Source organism: Mandrillus leucophaeus, unplaced genomic scaffold (assembly GCF_000951045.1).
Source record: "Mandrillus leucophaeus isolate KB7577 unplaced genomic scaffold, Mleu.le_1.0 Scaffold50, whole genome shotgun sequence".
Taxonomy (NCBI): Eukaryota; Metazoa; Chordata; class Mammalia; order Primates; family Cercopithecidae; genus Mandrillus; species Mandrillus leucophaeus.
In genome coordinates, this window is record NW_012105365.1 from 2,910,175 (window position 1) to 2,928,958 (window position 18,784).

Consider the following 18,784-nt stretch of genomic DNA (forward strand, 5'->3'; position numbering starts at 1 on the left):
GGAATTAAAAAGCTAACCTGTTACTTAGTAAGGCAGATTCTCTTTCACATTAGAAATCCTTAAAATACCAAGTGTGTACACCATTTCTTAATACAAAAATATGTTGCCAAATTTAGTTAATTTAGGTATTTCTACTGTAAATTATAAATCTTCCAGGGTTAAAATAATTTTATCTAAGAAGGAAATAATGATATCACCACAAACAGTTTTGAGGTTACCTTCTTAGCCAACTGAAGATCTCTATATTGATCTGGGATTTCAACCCAGTTGCTGACTGTATTTTGCCAGTGCGACTAAGGGTCACCTTGAGCCCTATGCATAGTCTATAAAAGGGATTTCATAACTTACCAATGGTTGAGTTCATAACTCTTATAAACCACATAGCCTTACCTAATTTTTAAGTTGTTTAACTTTCATCCTGCTATCAGTACCACTTAATTAAATCTAACATATTGAGTCACTGCTGCATTCCTTTCTGAAGTCTTTTCAGATGCTTTTCCAGGAGGACCAAAATTTCATTGTATTTTACATATTTTTCACAGCTTTTAATCGCAATGTCTACTGACAAATATTTATATATTCACATATATTCTAGAGATATAATGGGAGAGTTATAAAAAAATCCAGACGACTTTTCTAGTTTACTTTTTTTTTTTTTTTTTTTGAGATGAAGTCTCACTCTTGTCCCCCAGACTGGAGTGCAATGGTGCAATCTCGGCTCACTGCAACCTCCATCTCCCGGGTTCGAGTGATTCTCCTGCCTCAGCCTCCTGAGTAGCTGGGATTACAGGTGCATGCCACCATGCCTGGCTAATTTCTAGTAGAGACGGGGTTTCACCATGTTGGCCAGATGGGTCTCGAACTCCTGACCTCAGGTGATCCTCCCTCCTCAGCCTCCCAAAGTGCTGGGATTACAGGCATAAACCACTGTGCCCAGCCTGGTTTTCTTTTCAGAAGAGAGAAAGCAAGTACATATTTGAATGTAAGCATGATTACTGGGCCTTCAATGTGGTGTCATTTGAGGTTCACTGTATCAGAGGCACCATGCTGCTCTTCACCCTATGGCTCACACTAACAGCAACCAGATAGTTTACAGCTTAGTGAAGCCTTTTCCACTTTGGTTGTAGGAACTCTTTTGACCAGAGAATTTAATAGTGAAGAATAAAAATTGCTGCCTTATATTTAGAACACCTTGTTTATACTTTCCTGAGGGCAGAAAGGTAAAATACACTTGATAATGCACAAGACTTTACTTTAAATACAATTATTTACTGATTCTAAATCCCAAAATCATGTTGAAAATCTATAAAGTTGTCTATAATCTTATGGAAGAGTTACAGCTTGAGACCTTTTGAATTGCATAGCTCTCACCAACATAGGAGTGCTCTAGTTTTATCTATGCCATGAATAAAAAGACACTGGCACCCAGCACCAGGATTATCATCCACTTACTCAGGAAAAATAAAAAGATTAATTTAAGATAAATAGATGCTGGCTTCAGACACACTGATTGTATTTCCCAGATATTGCTGCAACAACATTCTCTCCTCTTAGAGGTTATAAAGTATTCAGAGCGATCATTCTTTTCTACTCATGTAACACAAAGCATTGAAGATTTAATCTAGCTCTTCTGTATGGTGTGGTTGAATTTTATTTGACTTTGCCATCACCCTACCCATACAAAATTCTTTCTCTTTATTTTTTATAATATAAACTTATTTTTGTTCCTTTTATTGTTCACCTTTATATTTTATTATAAAAAAAATGCTTAACTATAAAATAATAAAATTATGCTAATGGAAACAAATTTGAAAGTCAAATGGAAAACAGCAATTACAGCCTGAAACTGTTTTAAAAGTTTGCAGAGCATGGCTATGCTTTAGTTTTCGCTTAAAATATTTCATTTTTTCTAAAGATTGGCTTTCTGAAATATAGGTTAAAAGTATAAAGTCATCTTCAGTCAAAAAAGATATAGAATTTTTATTTTTTAAGTCACAAAGAAAACAGTTTTTTGAAGGCAGAGAAGATATACATTAGGCCAGAGACCTGCACTTGAATTCCAATATAATAACATGACCACGAAGAATTTTCCTCTTTTTAAGAGGCATAGGTCTTGAAGAATGACCTTATAAAAAATGTAAAAGTAGCCTGGTTCTCAAATAGATCACTGGAGGCAAATTTCTAACAACAAAGATGAGTCACTGAACACAAGTCACACCATTGGCCTTAACCTCTAGAAACTTATTAAATATCACCTCCCTGAACCTTGTGAGACTGAGATCCAAAATCGGCCTTCAGTTTGGTCAAGAGTCAAAGCTTAAAAGTATGCTTTCTTTCTACTATGATAATGGCTTATTACTGAAAAGTTTTAAGAACTTTTCTAACAACACACACACACACATACACGCATACACACAGACTCAAATGAGATAGGCATTAAATATGGGTCCATGGTAGATAGATGCATTATTTTGAGAAGTAGATGAGAGATTTAATCCATATAACAATGACTAGGCCAGGCTATTCTCTACCTTATTTTAAGGTAGAGAAAATACCAGATATGAAAGTTAACTTATACTTGCAACTTTGTTAATGATTAAAACAAAGTTACTCTTCCCAGGGAACCAAACCAAAAAAGTGTGACCTCTCTTAAATTCAAACTATCCTTAATGAAAATGATAATTAGGAGCAAATATAATCACAGCAACTGCAATCTATACTCAAGTTCTACAGCTAAAAGAGTTGACAATTTTAAGAATTGAGTAATTCAAATAATTTTAATATTTGACTCTGAAACTAATTATATGATTTTGAGAACTTTGCCTTTATAGTTATGCTTTTATTCACCTTGTATGATTAATGTTTCGATTTTTCTGAGTATACCACAACTGAACAGTGGAAGGGATATAGCCAATTTAAAATTTTAAAAGTTTAAATAGAAAACACATGGAAATAATGATTTCTACTAGCTAAATCAATGGGTTAGAAATAAGGTCCTCACAGTTAGGTCTGCCACTATCTTACAAAATGTGTCACTTAAAATCTCCTGAGTTAGGAAAAAATCACAAAGCTATTATCTATATTTCAGCACACAAGGCACACAGAGACCAGAACAGCTTTGCCTAGGAACTCTTGGAACACATACCACTACTGAAATGGTTTCCATGAGGCCAAGAGTGGCACATATATAGTTAAGAGGTACTTGTCACTGAGACAAAGAACTATAATGACAGGTGAGACATGGATCAGAGAGGCATTCATGATGATGATGGAGGACAGGTGCCTATACTTCCCATACCACTGCATTCTTACTCTAGACCCCTAGGAATGTGCTGTCCCTAATGAAGCAGGTACCATCAACACGATGCTCTACTACATCACGCTATTAAATTTTCACAAAATAGTCTTCACAAAAAAAGTGACCATAGATTATGTTCACATATATTAAAACAGTGATACATAAGTCTCTCAATTGTCTACAACTGCTAATGTTAGTAGGTACAGTTTCCAAGAAAATGTGAAGGTATCTTGAGTTAAAATAGGCAAAGGGGCTTTAAATTTAGTGGATGCTGGGAAAGTTCCAGGATAATAAAGCCTTGTTGGATAAATTAAAGGCAATCTGCTTAGGCATCTAGGACATACTCAATATTTAAAAATATTTTATTATGTTGTTTTTACAGTACTGCTGCTCTAGTTACATAGAATAAAAACAATATGTTATTTAGACTTGGATTAATATTACTGTTACTTTAAAAAGAAATACATTTTAAAGTTCTAAATTCCAGCCTAGACCCTCATTGCATATTTGGAATACAATGATGTTTTAGTAGGGCATACCTGACTATAAAATTTCTGTCTTCCCAAAACTAGTCACCATTAAATGTGTAACTCATCATATAACTTTATTGCTTAAAATATTTAATAGTTCTCAATATTAAGTGTCATAAAATTCAGGTTCCTACAGCTTCTCTCAGAATAGCTCTAGCACCACTTTATCTACTGAAACTTTTATAATATATTAAAAAATACTCTAGTGTGAACTATTGTCTCACTGTTTTAGTATTTCATGTATACATGTTTTTTGGCAACTTTACAAGTAAGCAACTTGAAGTCAGTAATATTGATCTCTTTTTGTCATGGTTTTCTTAATTGCAAATGGAGTATGTTATGTCAGTGGTACCAAGTTCCCCTCCAGCTCTAAACTTCTACTAGTCAAATTTTCTCCATTCCATGTGACAATTGTTCAAAGCTAAACCAAAAGGAAGCATTAAAATAGATATTAGCTTATTGATATCACATTTTAGCATAATAGGTTATATGGGCCTGAGTAATGAAATTGTGAAGCTATTACTCCAATCATAATAAAATTTGTATGTGTAAAGCAACTTTGCTATTACACAAAGATTTCAAGTCATAAAAAACTAAATTCAAATGTGTTGTGTTTATGTCACCCCATCATAATGTGCACTGTGTGTTAGTTAAGTCATAAAGCTTTAGCGTTCTGTCTTGCAAAGAAGCTGAAAAAAAAACTGATTAAAAGAAGGTAAAAGAAACATAACTGAGAGTTTAGTGTTATCTGTAGTCTCCAAATCTCTGTATAGAAGTTGACAATCTTAAAACATTTTCGAAGCATACCATACAGCATTCCATTTTCAGATTCCACCTTCCTGGCTGGACACAATGATAGAAAAGACAAAAAGAAACCTAGCATGCTAGTTTTTAATAGGTAAAAACCTAGGATTACTATACTACTGTTAATCTACCATCTTCCTCCTCTACAGTTTACTATCAGAGTGCTTTCATTCTTCTTACTGACAAATGTGGAGGAGTGGTCTACCCTCTGACCACTTATTCTCCTTTGATCCACTCAATGCTCGCAACCTGGCTTCCCTCAGCTATTTTACCAGATCTACTTTTCTTTAAACCCCTAGGAAATGTAATTCCCAATATTAAATGGTCACCCCAGTCCTTAAGCTTTTTTATCTTTGTTTAGAATTTTACTTCAACCACCAACTTTCAAACCTTTCTCCTGCAGGGACCTTCATAAGCCTATGTTTTCTTAATTCTCTACGTATTTCTGATTTGTTGTTGCCTCTTTCACTGCCTCTTATTTGCCTGCTCCCTAAAACTGTATGTTCCACAATGTGCTTCTCCACCTTCTTCTTTCCTTTCACTATCTCATGACTTCATTGTTTCCCATGGTTTCAGTTCTACCCTCAATGCAGACAACTATCAAATTTGCATCGTAAGTCCAGACTTCCTCCGATCTTCAGATTCATAGTTACATTTATATCTGGATATTTCCATGGCCATTCCACTTCAAGATAATCTATACAAACTATTTTTCTTCCCAGATCTGGGCATCCTCCTGTATCTTCCATCTTTATTTAAGGAAAAAATGTTAGTCTTCCCAGTGACTGATATTCAAACCTGAAGTGTCATCTCTAAATCCTTGCATTCCTAACCTCCCATATCCAGTGGATCAAGTCTTGTCTACCTTGGTGACGGATCGCACATTTTCAGTCTTAGCAACTGCCTTAGTTCAGACTCTATCCAACCGGAGCAAATTCTTTAAAGACTCACCTTTTACTCGGTAGTATGCAAGGTGTCTGGGCTAAAATTCCTGGACTCTGTCTTAGTAACTGCCCTATCTTACACCCTTGTATTTTCCTATCTTGACTCTTAGTAGGTCAAGATTTCTCTGAGTGAAGTTTCTCTTTGTTCAATTTGGTTCATGATCCATCATTTTACAAGTTTTACTCAATAGCAGGCTTTTAGGCTAGACAATCCTAGACTTACAAACAAAGCAACACATGTATCATCATTCACCAAACCAAAGGGATAGCCTTATTTTTTAATGTTATTTTTTTCTGAACATTTTAAAATTTTAAAATTTTAACATTTTAAAATTTTTTTTTAAATTTTTCAGAAAACCATTTTAAAAGTATGCACAGTTGCAGCCTGGAAAACTTAAGGTGGTGCCTTATCATATCAATGTTAGGAGCTTTATTTAGTGCATTTAATGTAATTGGCAATTGCAAAATCCACTTTGCCTGCATATGTGAAAAATATAGATGGTTATCTTGTTGGCCCTATGAAATTCTGCCCTTAATATTCAGTATATACTCCACTTTCATTAATTTCTTCTGTCACAATGTTCTGCCTTAGCACTCAGTTGCATTCTTTTCCTTTTTTTTCCCTGTTCATTATGGTTTAAATCTGAGGACCATATGAGGGTGTAAAATATTATCTTTTAAAAAATTACCAAAAATTATATAGGCAAACCATTTTCTTAAAGTTGAAGGACAAATGTCAAAATGTTATTTTCGTTTATAGTCTTCTCTCAATCCACTAAACAGAGTTTGGTTAGATCTCAGAGAAAATTACATTCCAGAGTAGTTTTGTTGCTTTTTTTTTTTTTTTTTTTTTTTTTTGTCTTGTCTCGGAGATAGAGGGCAACTTTACTACAATTAGTAAGTGTGGTATAGAATTTCATGCAAATGAAGTGTGCCAGCAGTGTGACAATTTTAACATATTTTAACAAAAACAAACAAAAATGAATGCATAAACTTGCTGCTGCTTAGACCACTGTAGCTTCTAGGACCCAGTTTCTTTTACTGATTTAAAAAGAGAAAAAGTTGTGCCTGAACAAAGATATTATTAGTTCACTTTCGCACTGTTATAAAGGTACTACCTGAGACTGGGCGATTTATAAACAAAAGAGGTTTAATTGACTCACAGTTCCGCATGATTGAGGAGGCCTCAGGAAATTTATAGTCACGGCAGAAGGTGAAGGGGAACAAGGAGCTTCTTCATATGAGGCAGGAGGGAGAGAGCACAGCAGATACCGCCATTTTTAAAGCCGTCAGATTTCCTGAGAACTCCCGCGCTATCACCACAGCAGCGGTAGGGAAACGGCCTCATGATCCAATCACCTCCCACCAGATCCCTCCCTCAACACATGGAGATTACAATTAGAGATGAGATTTGGGTGGGGCCACACAGCCAAACCATATCAGATCCCAATTTTATTTTTAAATATCTATAATTTTTCATGTTATGCTATTCGTTTCAGTGAATAACTATTTTTTCTTCCCTTGAAATATTCTTCAAAATTAATTTCAAGGGCATCATAGTAGTTGTTCATTAATACATATATTCATTTTTTTAAAGTTTTTTTCTATAAAAACTATCTTTATATTTCAAATGTTTGTCAGTAATTTTATTTTTTTAAATTTTTTTCTTCACTTAGCCTCAACTTGAAACTCATAATTTTATTTACTTACCATGGGATCTAGAAGAGGCATTACTTAGTCAAAGAGCAGATTTTTAAGCTTAGGATTTACATTTGCAAATTGGTTTTCAGCAAAGTTGAAACAATTTACTGTTAAGCCGGCAGAAGATAAGAGGGCTCACTTGCCAACTGCAGAGTTCCTAAAAGGGCTCTGGGTGCCTCTAGTATTTCCCGTCTCCAATTCCTCTGCACTTCATGGCAACTTCCTAAACATAGTTATGATTATGGGCACTCAAGAAATTCTCATGATTCTCTATTATCCACAGAGTAAAATTCAAACTTCTGAGCATGGCATCGAAGTCCTCCACAAACTGGTTCCAACTTACTTTTTTTCCCCCTCTCTTCCCTACGACTCACCCTCTAGCAGTTCCACTCCTGGCTACATTTAGAATCACCTGGAGAGGTTTTAACAAACATACACACCAGGGTTCCATTCCAGACTAATTAAGTAAGACTGGGAACTGGTTTTTTGAGTGCTGGGTGGGTGCACCAAAATCTTGCAAATCACCACTAAAGAACTTACTCATGTAACCAAACACCACCTGTTCCCCAAACACCTATGAACATAAAATTAAATAAACAAAAAAATCTCCACTAGATTATTCTAATAGACAATCATGGTTTGAATCACTGTGAGTTAGCCTCTTCTTTCTTAAAGTGAGGTATGTAGAGAGACTGGGAGATTACTGGTCAAAAATGCAAATTTTGGGGTCTCACTTTAAGCCTACTAATTAGACATTTTAGGCCTAGAGACCAGGAATCTTCAGTTTAATAAAATTCGCAGATTCTGTGGTTTGAGGGCTAGTGCTTTAGCCAGAACACATTGTTTCCATTTTCTTAATGATGTGCCACACTTCCTACCTTTAACATATGCCCTCTGCTCTTTGTGCTTTAAACAAACACACACACGTCATATCTATTTTTTAATCCCAGCTTAAATGCTCATTCTTCCAGCCAGGTTTAAACGTTGCATTTTGTGCTTTCATTGTTTATATTTTTGCACTCTTGTATACGCCCATGCAGCCCTGTACTAACATAGTCGTGGGGATCTTAAGATCCACTAACAGAATTAAATTTTTCATGTGCAGATAGAATATCTGATTCACAAGAATATTTCCATAGAGTCTGGCACATTTGTCTACAAATAGCAGATAGATGAAAACTATGTTAAATGTTGTAATCAAATAACTAAATGTTCCTAGCCTGCGCTCTCCTTGATAAGTAATTACCAAACACTGTTCCATAATACTATTGAAGAGAGTCAATGAAAGAGAAAGTAATCTAGTTTGGGTTTTTGTTTTTGTTTTTCTTTTTTTTTTTCTTGGAGGGGGAGTATCTTTTTCAATAAATATTCAAATACCTAGTGATTTGATAACTAAGCTCACTCAGATTTGCTTTGCTAAATTAAGTATATTTTTTGTCTACTCAATAGCTTATTATATGTGATCTTAGTGAAAGGCTCTACCCAAGCTGTAAGCCATTTATTTAGATGATTAGTTCTCTTTGGCTGATCATTTTGATATAAAACATAAAGTGAAAGGAAATGATTTAGAGTGTTTTGTTTTGCTAGGACCCAAGCACAGGTGAGAGTTTAAAGTCTGGTATTCCAGATGGAAATCAACTTTAGTAAATGCACAACCTCACATTTTAAAGGAATGAATGTGAGACCAATTCATGAAGCTGTCCCTCAATCCTGTTTCTCTGAAGGCCATGCTCAAATGAGAACTCTTTCACTAAGGTTTCTAAGAAACCTCCAAATTTACCCTTTCTAAATCGGTGTTTCTAAAGCACTAAATATCACTTGCATGGTATTTATTGTTTTTCCCTGTTCTGTCTCAAGAACATCTCAGATTCATGTACATTTCGTCACCTGTACCTGACTCTAAGCTCCTGAAATTAGGGAGCAGGTATTTTTCAGACTTCCATTTCTTATAGTGCCTAATGATATTGCCTGGTACACCAAAGGCATCAATAAATCTGAGACAAATGAGTAGATAATAATAGTAGATAAATGCTGCTGAAACCTAGCTATAATGTAGAAGTTTTTCTTTAAATTTACTTTATCCAAACCATAAGCTATCTTTTGGTTTGGATATCATCTCATCTCATAGACAAGGGGAAGAATTACACTATGGTCATGGATAGAAATAGGAGATAATTTACCTCCTCTTTACTCAGGTAGACAGAATATGGAGGCTGCTGAGAGAAGATTTTAATTGTGTGCAAAATACGTAACTACTCTACATTTTAGTTTACTCCTCTATAAATTGTAGAAAAGTTTCTGTCTATCATATAGGGTTACTGTTAAAAGTAGCCTAGTTACTGTATGTAAAAGTATCTAGTGCATGGCACATGGTGAATAATAAATGGTATTTAGTTGTTTTAATCCTTTCTATCTGGCTTACAAAAACAAAAGGACACGATTAAGTTTGTTTATTCAGAAGCATTTGGTTCTGAAAAATGAAACCAGGGCATAAAGTATATCAGTAATAGTAAGGTGTACTGTTTGACACGAGTTACAAGTACATGCTATGTATTAATGTGAGATAAGTTGAATTAAAAAGGTAGATAAGTAGAATAATTGAAAGAAGACTTGGCATCCTAAGCTTCTATTAAGGTTCTGTGACTTATCGGTTGTTTGAACTTGAATTTGGATAGCTATTCTAAACGGATCATTCTGGGTAGAATAACACAAACGCTTCTTTATCCAGATACATAGACAGATAGAAGAGTTCTCTTCAGTCGTCATCTAAGGGTAAATAACTTGCCCTTAATAGATGGCACATAAGGATTGTGGCACCTGGGCACTTAAATGCTGAATGTCCATTGAGCAGAGAGTCTACAATTCTAATTACACATGACAATGACCCAAAAACTGTTTGAATTGCATGTTGCTTCTATTTCTATCTAGTCAGAACTTACCCTTGACAGTTCAGAGTGTGACTGATGAATGATAAGGAAATAAGTTGCCTTTAAACTTTTCAGATAGACATGTGACAATGAAGCTCAAAGTTTGAGGAAGCAACCCAACAGGAAAAAAAAAAAAAAAGCATTGAAAATGGAAAATTACTTTGGGAAAATTGAATACAGATGTCAAACTATCCATGGAGATTACAAACTGTTGCTTCTGAATGTATTAGTTTGAACCACACAAATTGTCTCTACTTGCCTTTTTTGACTTACAGAAATGATAGTTCATATGTTTTTCAAGATAACAACAATTAGGCTTTGTTAAGATATTATCACTCTTTTGAAGAAAGGATAGCTTAGTTGATTTTCTATAGAGTTGGGGGAGAATAATAGAAGAATGAAATATCATTCTTCTATTAGGTTTATATTGGAGGAATCTAGATATATGAAATAAAAGGAAAACAAAAAGCACACATGGTAAGAAAAAGTTACCACTAAGCTTCTTTTGATAGGAGCAAAAAGTGGAAAGACACACGTGATTATCAGAGAGATATTGTGTTGGAAGTATTGATCAGAGTGGGGAGCTATGATTTAGAAGAAGGGGGAAGTCATCAAGGTTGTGATACCCATGGAAATAGAAATCTTAAAAAAGAGATTTGGAGAAAGCAGTGCACAATAACTAGATCTGGAGGAGAGTGAGCAAAGCCAGAAGATAAAGCAAGCAGAACTATGAAATAGTTTTTATTATTTATTCTGAGATTCAGGGAATCCAAGAAGATAGTGGGAATCTGACCAGGTGAGTTAACAATCTTGTTCAAAACTCTATAGTACATCACTCTCATTTGCTGTGGCAATTCTTTATATTTTAAGAACATAATTATAATAAAAATATGTAAATGAAGTCAACAGAAAGTTGAGGTGGAACAGTACATCCTGGGGTTAGTCTTATCTTGAGGGGTAGTTCTTGACCATGTTTGGGAAGAAATTGGTCTGTCAGTAAGGAAAACAGTTTCATGAAGAGGAAGAATCTTACCAGTGTATAAAAGACTAGTTTGAGTTTGTGCACTGAAAAGGGGCTCCTGGGTGGCAGTGTCTCATAAATTCTCCTACTGACTTTCATCAGTAGCTGTGTTAGGTAACAAATCACACTGTTGCATGTCCCCATGTTCTCTCTGGCTTAATCCATCAATGGGAATTGGAAATAAATACCGGAAGTCCCTCTGGACATGGTGAAGGCAGAGGCTTTGCCTCCCAGGATTCTATGGAGGGGAAATAAGCAGGGAGGACTTTGTAAAATCAGAATCTTTTTAACCTTATAAAGTAGATTTGTCAAAGGGCTTACAGTTTCACACTCTTAGCTGAATTTTTGGGGTGGAGAAATCTAGAAATACTGTGGATAGAGAACCTCATTATAATCCAAATAAAGAAGTAGGACTGTGAAAGAGGTAGTGTAAATCAAGAACCCTTAAGGCATATTAAAGTGAGTAAAAAGACTTAGTAACAGAATACAGTTGGAGTATACAACTTAGAGGAAACATGAAAAAATAATACCAAGGATTTTGGCCTGGGAACTGAGAGGAAAAAAAGTGTTAATTTAGACACAAGTGGGGTATTTGTAAAGGAAAACATGTTCAATGAGGAAAATAATTGTTTAAATGTTTTCGTTTTAAATTTGAAAAGACAGCGTTACATCCAAGGAGAGAAGAGTTGTGAATAAGTGACTGGAGATAATAATTTGAAAATTTTCTGTGCAAAAATCATCTAGAATGGGATCTCGGTTTCTTCTTCTTTCTCAACCCCAATCAACTAGTTGTGTCTACCTTGAGCCTCAGATTGTAAAAGATTTTTAGTCCACAGCTAAGCTCCGCAGGAAAGTCCCATGATCACTTTCCAATTTCAATTGTGCAATCTAGTGGCAAGAGTGACTTTAAGGACCACTTACCTGCCCTCACAAAAGAGACATATAGATGGTACTGAGCTAACTGGGCAAAGAAGTAGAGCAGGACATCCATCCACATCATGAGCGCAGAGTCTAAGTATTTTCCAGAGTTGGGTGTGGCAAGGTATTACGGGGTGAGGCCACATATAGAGATTTAGAAAGAAATCCAAGAAAGTGCAATATCATAGAAACCAGGAGAGGAGAGAAGGCCATAATGAAGGCTCTGGTCAACATGGACACATTCTTCCAGCAAAGCTGTAAGAACAATGAGAGTGAGATAATAACTAGACTGGGCAATGACATGGTTTGGCACCATGGTTTACATCTTGGGAAACATTGTATTGCTTCAGGGAGTGACAAAGTGAATCACAATGAGGAAGAATAGTCCATTTTTATGTATTACACCATTAAATAATTATTAACTCACCTCTCTACCTTCATTTACTTAGATAATTTATCATTGTATTTTCATTAAAATCAGATCATTAGTTTGGATAATACGGACCTCAGGGAAAAAATTACTCTTAGGTTTGTTAAAAATTGAATAAACGTGTTTTCTAAACTTGTTTTAAAATTATTGTTTAGAACTCATGTGGATGCAATTTTAAGAGATGCATCTCTTAAGACACAATTTTATGAGGTGCATCTTTTAAGACACAATGTTAAGAGGTGCAGCTCTTAAATTCACATTAAGTTAAGTAAGCCAAATCTTACTATAGAAGTTTCTCATCACATATTCACCATTACATAGATTCAGATATGTGTTCTTAAAGTCTTTAGTTAGTGTCTAAGTAGAACAGAGGAGTTCTACAACCATACTTTTTATTTATCAAAAAGAAAAAAAGAAAGGAAAAAGATGTCCAGATTCTCACCATCTGTCTGACTTACAAATGCACCTGACTAAAAATAAACCATTCAGGAATAAGCCATTCACACTTCCTCTGCAGTGACTTTGAAGTGTTTGTCAAGATACCCGTATTAAATTAAGAAACTTGGCGCTCTGGTCCTTTAATGGTGCTGACATTCTGACTCACATATGCCCGAGGGAAGGCAGAACACAGGACAGCTGAGAACACCAGAGAACTGGCAGTTGGGAGCCTGATGGAGGACAAGCAGGGCCTGGAGGACAGGTACGTGACAGAAGCACAGGAAACAAAGAAAAATGGTAAGTTGACCTGGAAAAAAATTTGAGGAGATTTGTAAGCAGAGTAAGTTAAAGTAGCAGAAAACCTTCATGTAGCCCTTAACAACAACAACAACAAGAAAAAAATAATAATAAAGGGGGTGAAAAAAGAATCATTTCTGAGATTTGTCGATAGGAGGAAAAACAAAGAACCAAAACTTTTCCCTTGAAATGTTTACTGTTATTAATCAAGGAACATTATTAACTATTAGGGTCCTGACTAAAGGTTACATAGCTGATTAGGACTTAGAAAGCCTTTGATTTTTAAAGAAGAGTTATAGACCAGTTAGATTTATAAAAGAAATTGGAAGAATTACCATAAAAATATCATTTTTTAAAATTTATCTTATAAAGGACAATCTGTAATCAGCATTACATGACATTTACAAAGTTTTTTCCTAGGATATGATTTAGCTCTTTCATTGTAAATTAAAAAAAAACTCTATAGTTTGAGTATTGTTTTAACATTATCTTTCATTTCAAAGATATTGTTTCCTGATAAAACTGGTAAAAGATTGGGATTTTGCTATTTAGTAACATTTGACAAACTGTGATTTACTCTTTTTTTTTTTTTTCTTGTCAGAAGAAATGAAAACAAGAGTTCATCACTACAAAGACACCCTGACAGCGTAAATATCATGAAAAGCTAAAAACTAGAATCATCTGGTAAAATAAATAAGACTCATCATGTCCTTTTCGGTCCGTAACCAGAAGGGCAGCAAAAGGCCTTTGCCACTGGGGCCTCATCTTTTGCTCCAAGTCCCACGTAGCAATTACCTGCACTTTCAAGAGGAGAAACAACGACTACACCTAAAGAAATTCCTTCTTCATAGGATGTTTCTAGTGGCCAAGATACAAACAAAGGTAGAAAGAAAAGATGTTGCTGACTACTATGAACAAGTGTTTCAGTCAGTTTTGAAACATCACCTGGGAGAAACAGTGACAGGATTGCTGCTCATCTATCCTACTTCCATTCTGCATATCCTCGAGTCCTCCAGCGACACTCTCTACCAAGTGCTTTTAGATTATACTGGCCATGACAAAGATGAAACAGAATTTTTTATTCAACAAATGAAAATTATAGTCATTTCTCATAACATTCCAATGAGGCTTTTTATGCAATGGCATGTTTCAGTGATAAAAGTGCCAGTTATGTATCTCGGTGATGTGACACAATCACAGTCCCTAAAAGAGGTCATCACAGATTTTCTCACACAAACTCATAAACTGTCAGTCTATCTTTGCAAGACTATGAAAGTAGGCACTAAAGGACCAGGTGATAACTTACACCAAGTTGCACCTGACCTGCTCCTCCCAGAACAAATCATAAAGTACTTGTGCAAATCTGAAGAATTCATGGACCCAGCAACATTTATAAACATGTATAATAGACCCATACACATCATTCTGGATTCTGAGGTGGTATGGCCTGCTCCTTCACGTTTCTAGGATTGAGAGGGATAATGTGCTCATGTCTCTTAAGGAATTTGTGCTACTTAAATAAAGAAGAAAACATTCTTAAAGTTACTTGTCCCTTTTAAAAGAAAAGAAACAGAACATTGCAATATACACGGAGGTAATAATCTTCACAGAGTGTGTTGAGCTAAACTTTAAAATGTATCTATTTGTTGTGATATTAGAGTTCAATACATTATTTTACTAGATAGATGGGTTTAATGTTTATCATAAGTTCTCAAATATTAACATCATTTTCATGAATTGACACTTTTCAAAAAAAATAAAATGGATGAAAAGAGACAAATGGAATTCAGATTGTCATCCAATCCCTCAACAGTTAATGAATAGTCATGACTACACACCAGAAGTACAGTGTTCTGAGGGTATAAAATAGAGAAGAAAAATCCCACCCTTGAGTTGCTTGCAACCTAAGATTAGAGGCAAGTACATGTAGAAGTAGTTATGATATGGTATGTAATGTAATGTAATATATCATTATAGTAACAGTATATAGGAAGGGCTTTGAGAGCACAAGTGAAGGAATAATCACTGTAAAATTCCTGCATTCAGAAAACAAAATCTAATTATAAAAAATATTTCCAAAGCCCATATATTCTGGCCTATACAATCAAGACCATTGAGACCATTATAAAGCTACAGAAAACAATAGCTATTTGGAATGAGAAGAAAATACATTTTCAAATGGCATTGTGCTACTCCATGTAACATCATTTATTGAACATCCCTCTATGTTACAAACATTTGCCAGGCGCTAAGGGATATGGCAGGGTACACAGAAAACATTATCTGCCCACTATTAAAACTTACTTCTAAATGATTTTATGTAAAATAAACAATCTGGTTATTTTCTCAATTCACTTTCTAGAAAGTAACTAATTATATATGATTTCTATATGACCAATTTCAAGTTGATCCCTTCTTTTATCCAGATGAATACTTTTTGCATTGTTTAAAAGTTTTTAGCTTGTTTAAACAATTAATTGACATCAATATTTTGAATACTGCAATGATATATGTCCCAAATTACCTTAATATCTTATGAAACAGACTTTGGAGTTAATGGAGAAAATACTTATATCATAGTTTTAATTTATTTATTTATTTAATTTTTAACTTATTTGGGGGCCAAACCAATCTCACTGTGCACTTCAAATTTTTTGTTTGCAGAAAATTTTGTTCTGCATATGAAAATACTGACCAAATTTTATGTAACAAACAAAATGTATATAATAAACAAAAATGAGATGCATCATTGTTACATAACAGAATCAAATTTTAGGAAAGACCATTCTATTTTCCAAATTTTGTAATACATCATTAATTAGAATGGTGTTTTTCACTTTTAACTGAACTTGAAGTTTCTTTCAAGTTAGTAATAGAAAAAAAATGTTTTAGACAAAATGAGAATTCTTCTAGCTAAGAAAGAGTATATAACTTTCAAAATTTATATCAATTTAGAAAAAAACACCTAATAATAATCAACAATAGGCTGTCTATTCTTTAAACTGCGAAAAAGACACAGGGGCCCATCAGTAGTAAATGATCAGTGACAAACTGACTGGAAACGTAAGTAAATATTTTCCCAGCCAAAAAAGGAATAGAGAAAACGTTTAACAAAGATATACTCCTTGGTTCAGTATTAGAATGAATGTGAAAGTGGTTTGGGAGAGAAGACTAGCATATATAAGAGAATAATGGATAATAAATGTTTATTGGATCAGACAGAATTTCTTTAGCAGGGTGAATTTTGTTTGGGAATAGTATTTTCTAAAGTTAGCCAGTCAATAGAAGTTTGGGTTTTGGACAAAAAATTGTATGTTTATAAATAAGAAATTATGGCATATTGTATTTTCCAGAAATGGTTACTGCAATATATCCAATCCCACACGCCTTTCTTACAACATGAGCTTAATATTCCTCCCATTGTGTAGTGGCTTCTAACTCTCTCCCTTTGAATGCAAGCAAACCTCCTCTGTGACTGCCTCAACCACTAAAATACAAAAGAAATGATTCCGTGTGATCTCGAAGGCTAGGTCATAAAAATGTTGTGCACTTTGCCTTGCTCACTTGAATGCTAGCTCCTGGAATTCAAACACTATGCTGTGAGAAATCCAGCAATTTCAGACAACATCCCGAGCTGAGGTCGCAGCTAACAGCCCCTATCATCCACTAGACATGTGACCCCAGATCCCAGGCCTCCGGTAAACCTGGGAAGCCAGCTCAGCTGACATTGTGTGGAGAAGAGATGAGCTGTTTCCACTGAGTCCTGCCCAAATTGAAGTTCCGTGAACATTAGTGATTATTGTTTATTTAACTACTAAGGTTTGGGTGAATGATTATGCAGCACTGTGGAAAAACAATACATATGTAATGGGGAAAATAATATATATGTATATAAGCTCTTTGTATCATTTATTATTCATTAATTTATATACCAAAATTTATTGGATAGCTACTGGTAAAAATGTACTAGTCGGCCAATCACTGTGCTAGTCACTGGATGTACAAGTAGCAATAAGATATATATTCACCACACTGCCTGGCATAGATTTTTTTATGGGTCTATAATACTTTTTGGCGTGAGAAATACCAATAGAAACCTAATTCACTAAGCCAAAAAGAGAATTATTAACAATCTTAATCATTTCTGGAAGAAGTTATAGAGTATCTGTCAACGATAATATTGCTGATTTACTTAGTATATCGTAATTTTAAAGAATTCATGAAGGCTCAACTATGACCATAACTGGAAAATAAACACATTGTGACTAGAAATAATTTAAGTTACTTATTTATTTGTTCATTTTTGTGAATACATCAGAATGAATTTATTCAAATAAATTTACCCCGTATAGGAGTCACTTCTGGAAGATTTATATTTGTCCAGGTAACACTACCATTGCTGAAAACATTTTGTGACTCAATGGCAGTTGAATAAAGGAGGTTTATAAATCAAAGGGAGATTGAATATTTTAATCATACCTAATTTTTGATCTCCAAATTATCATTACACTCCAACTTAATTAGTAACTTTAAGATTTGATCTCCATATAGAATTTTTTTTTAATCTATACTCACTCTCAAAGACAGGTCTGCTGTCACTAAACATATTAAAAAGAGAGTGACAATGCTTCTAAGGGGAAGCACAAATTGTTTTCAGTAACAAATGAGTTATTGAGATACTTATATAGGTTACTAATATAATGTCTTTAAATTGGACTCATTTAGCTGTGTATGTTTGGGTATATTTGATAAAATCCAGAAATCTTATCTTCATACCTTGCAAATTTAGCTTAATGAATTGTAAAAATGTGAACTTTTAAGCCTTAGTATGACTCATAAGTTAATTCTTAATGAAAATAATAATAGAATGAACATATATGCATGCTTATGTTCATCACATCCCTGTTTACAATAGCAAAGACATGGAATCAACTCAAATGCCCATCAATCATAGACTGGATAAAGGAAATGTTATATATATGTGCGTGTGTGTGTATATATATGTATATGTGTGTGTGTGTATATATATATGTGTGTGTGTGTATATATGTGTGTGTGTGTATATATATTTTAAATTGATAAAAATTGATAAAATTTCTGGATTTTATCAAATATATATATATATACACACACACACACACCATAGAATACTATGAATATATACTATACATAAAAAGGAACAAGATCATGTCCTTTGCAAGGACATGGATGAAACAGAGGGCCATTATCCTTAGCAAACTAATGCAGGAGCAGAAAACCAAATACTTCATGTTCTCACTTATAAGTGGGAGCTGAATATTGAGAACACATAGACGCAGGGAGACAAACACACACTGCAGCCTGTCAGGGGTACAAGGGGAAGGAGAGCATCAGGGTAAATAGCTAATGCACGTGGGGCTTGATACCTAAGGAATGGGAAGACAGGTGCAGCAAACCACCATGGCATACATTTACCTATGTAACAAATCTGCACATC

The 18,784-nt window shown here is 34.5% G+C and overlaps 2 protein-coding genes across 2 annotated transcripts in view; one reads left to right on the forward strand and one right to left on the reverse strand.

Moving 5' to 3' along the window:
- ZNF804B (zinc finger protein 804B) overlaps window positions 1-18,784 on the reverse strand; it is a 621,100-nt gene that overhangs the window by 569,974 nt on the left and 32,342 nt on the right. The gene's annotated exons all lie outside the window — the stretch shown is intronic.
- On the forward strand, window positions 13,226-14,853 carry LOC105550939 (chromosome unknown open reading frame, human C7orf62). Its single transcript, XM_011996024.1, has 2 exons — window positions 13,226-13,308; window positions 13,910-14,853. The coding sequence occupies exon 2, from the start codon at window positions 14,014-14,016 to the stop codon at window positions 14,773-14,775; it is 762 nt and encodes a 253-aa protein (XP_011851414.1). The 5' UTR covers window positions 13,226-13,308; window positions 13,910-14,013; the 3' UTR covers window positions 14,776-14,853.

Excerpts from the sequence above, each read along its gene's own strand:
- LOC105550939 (XM_011996024.1), top strand. The coding sequence starts at position 14,014 with ATGTCCTTTTCGGTCCGTAACCAGAAGGGCAGCAAAAGGCCTTTGCCA.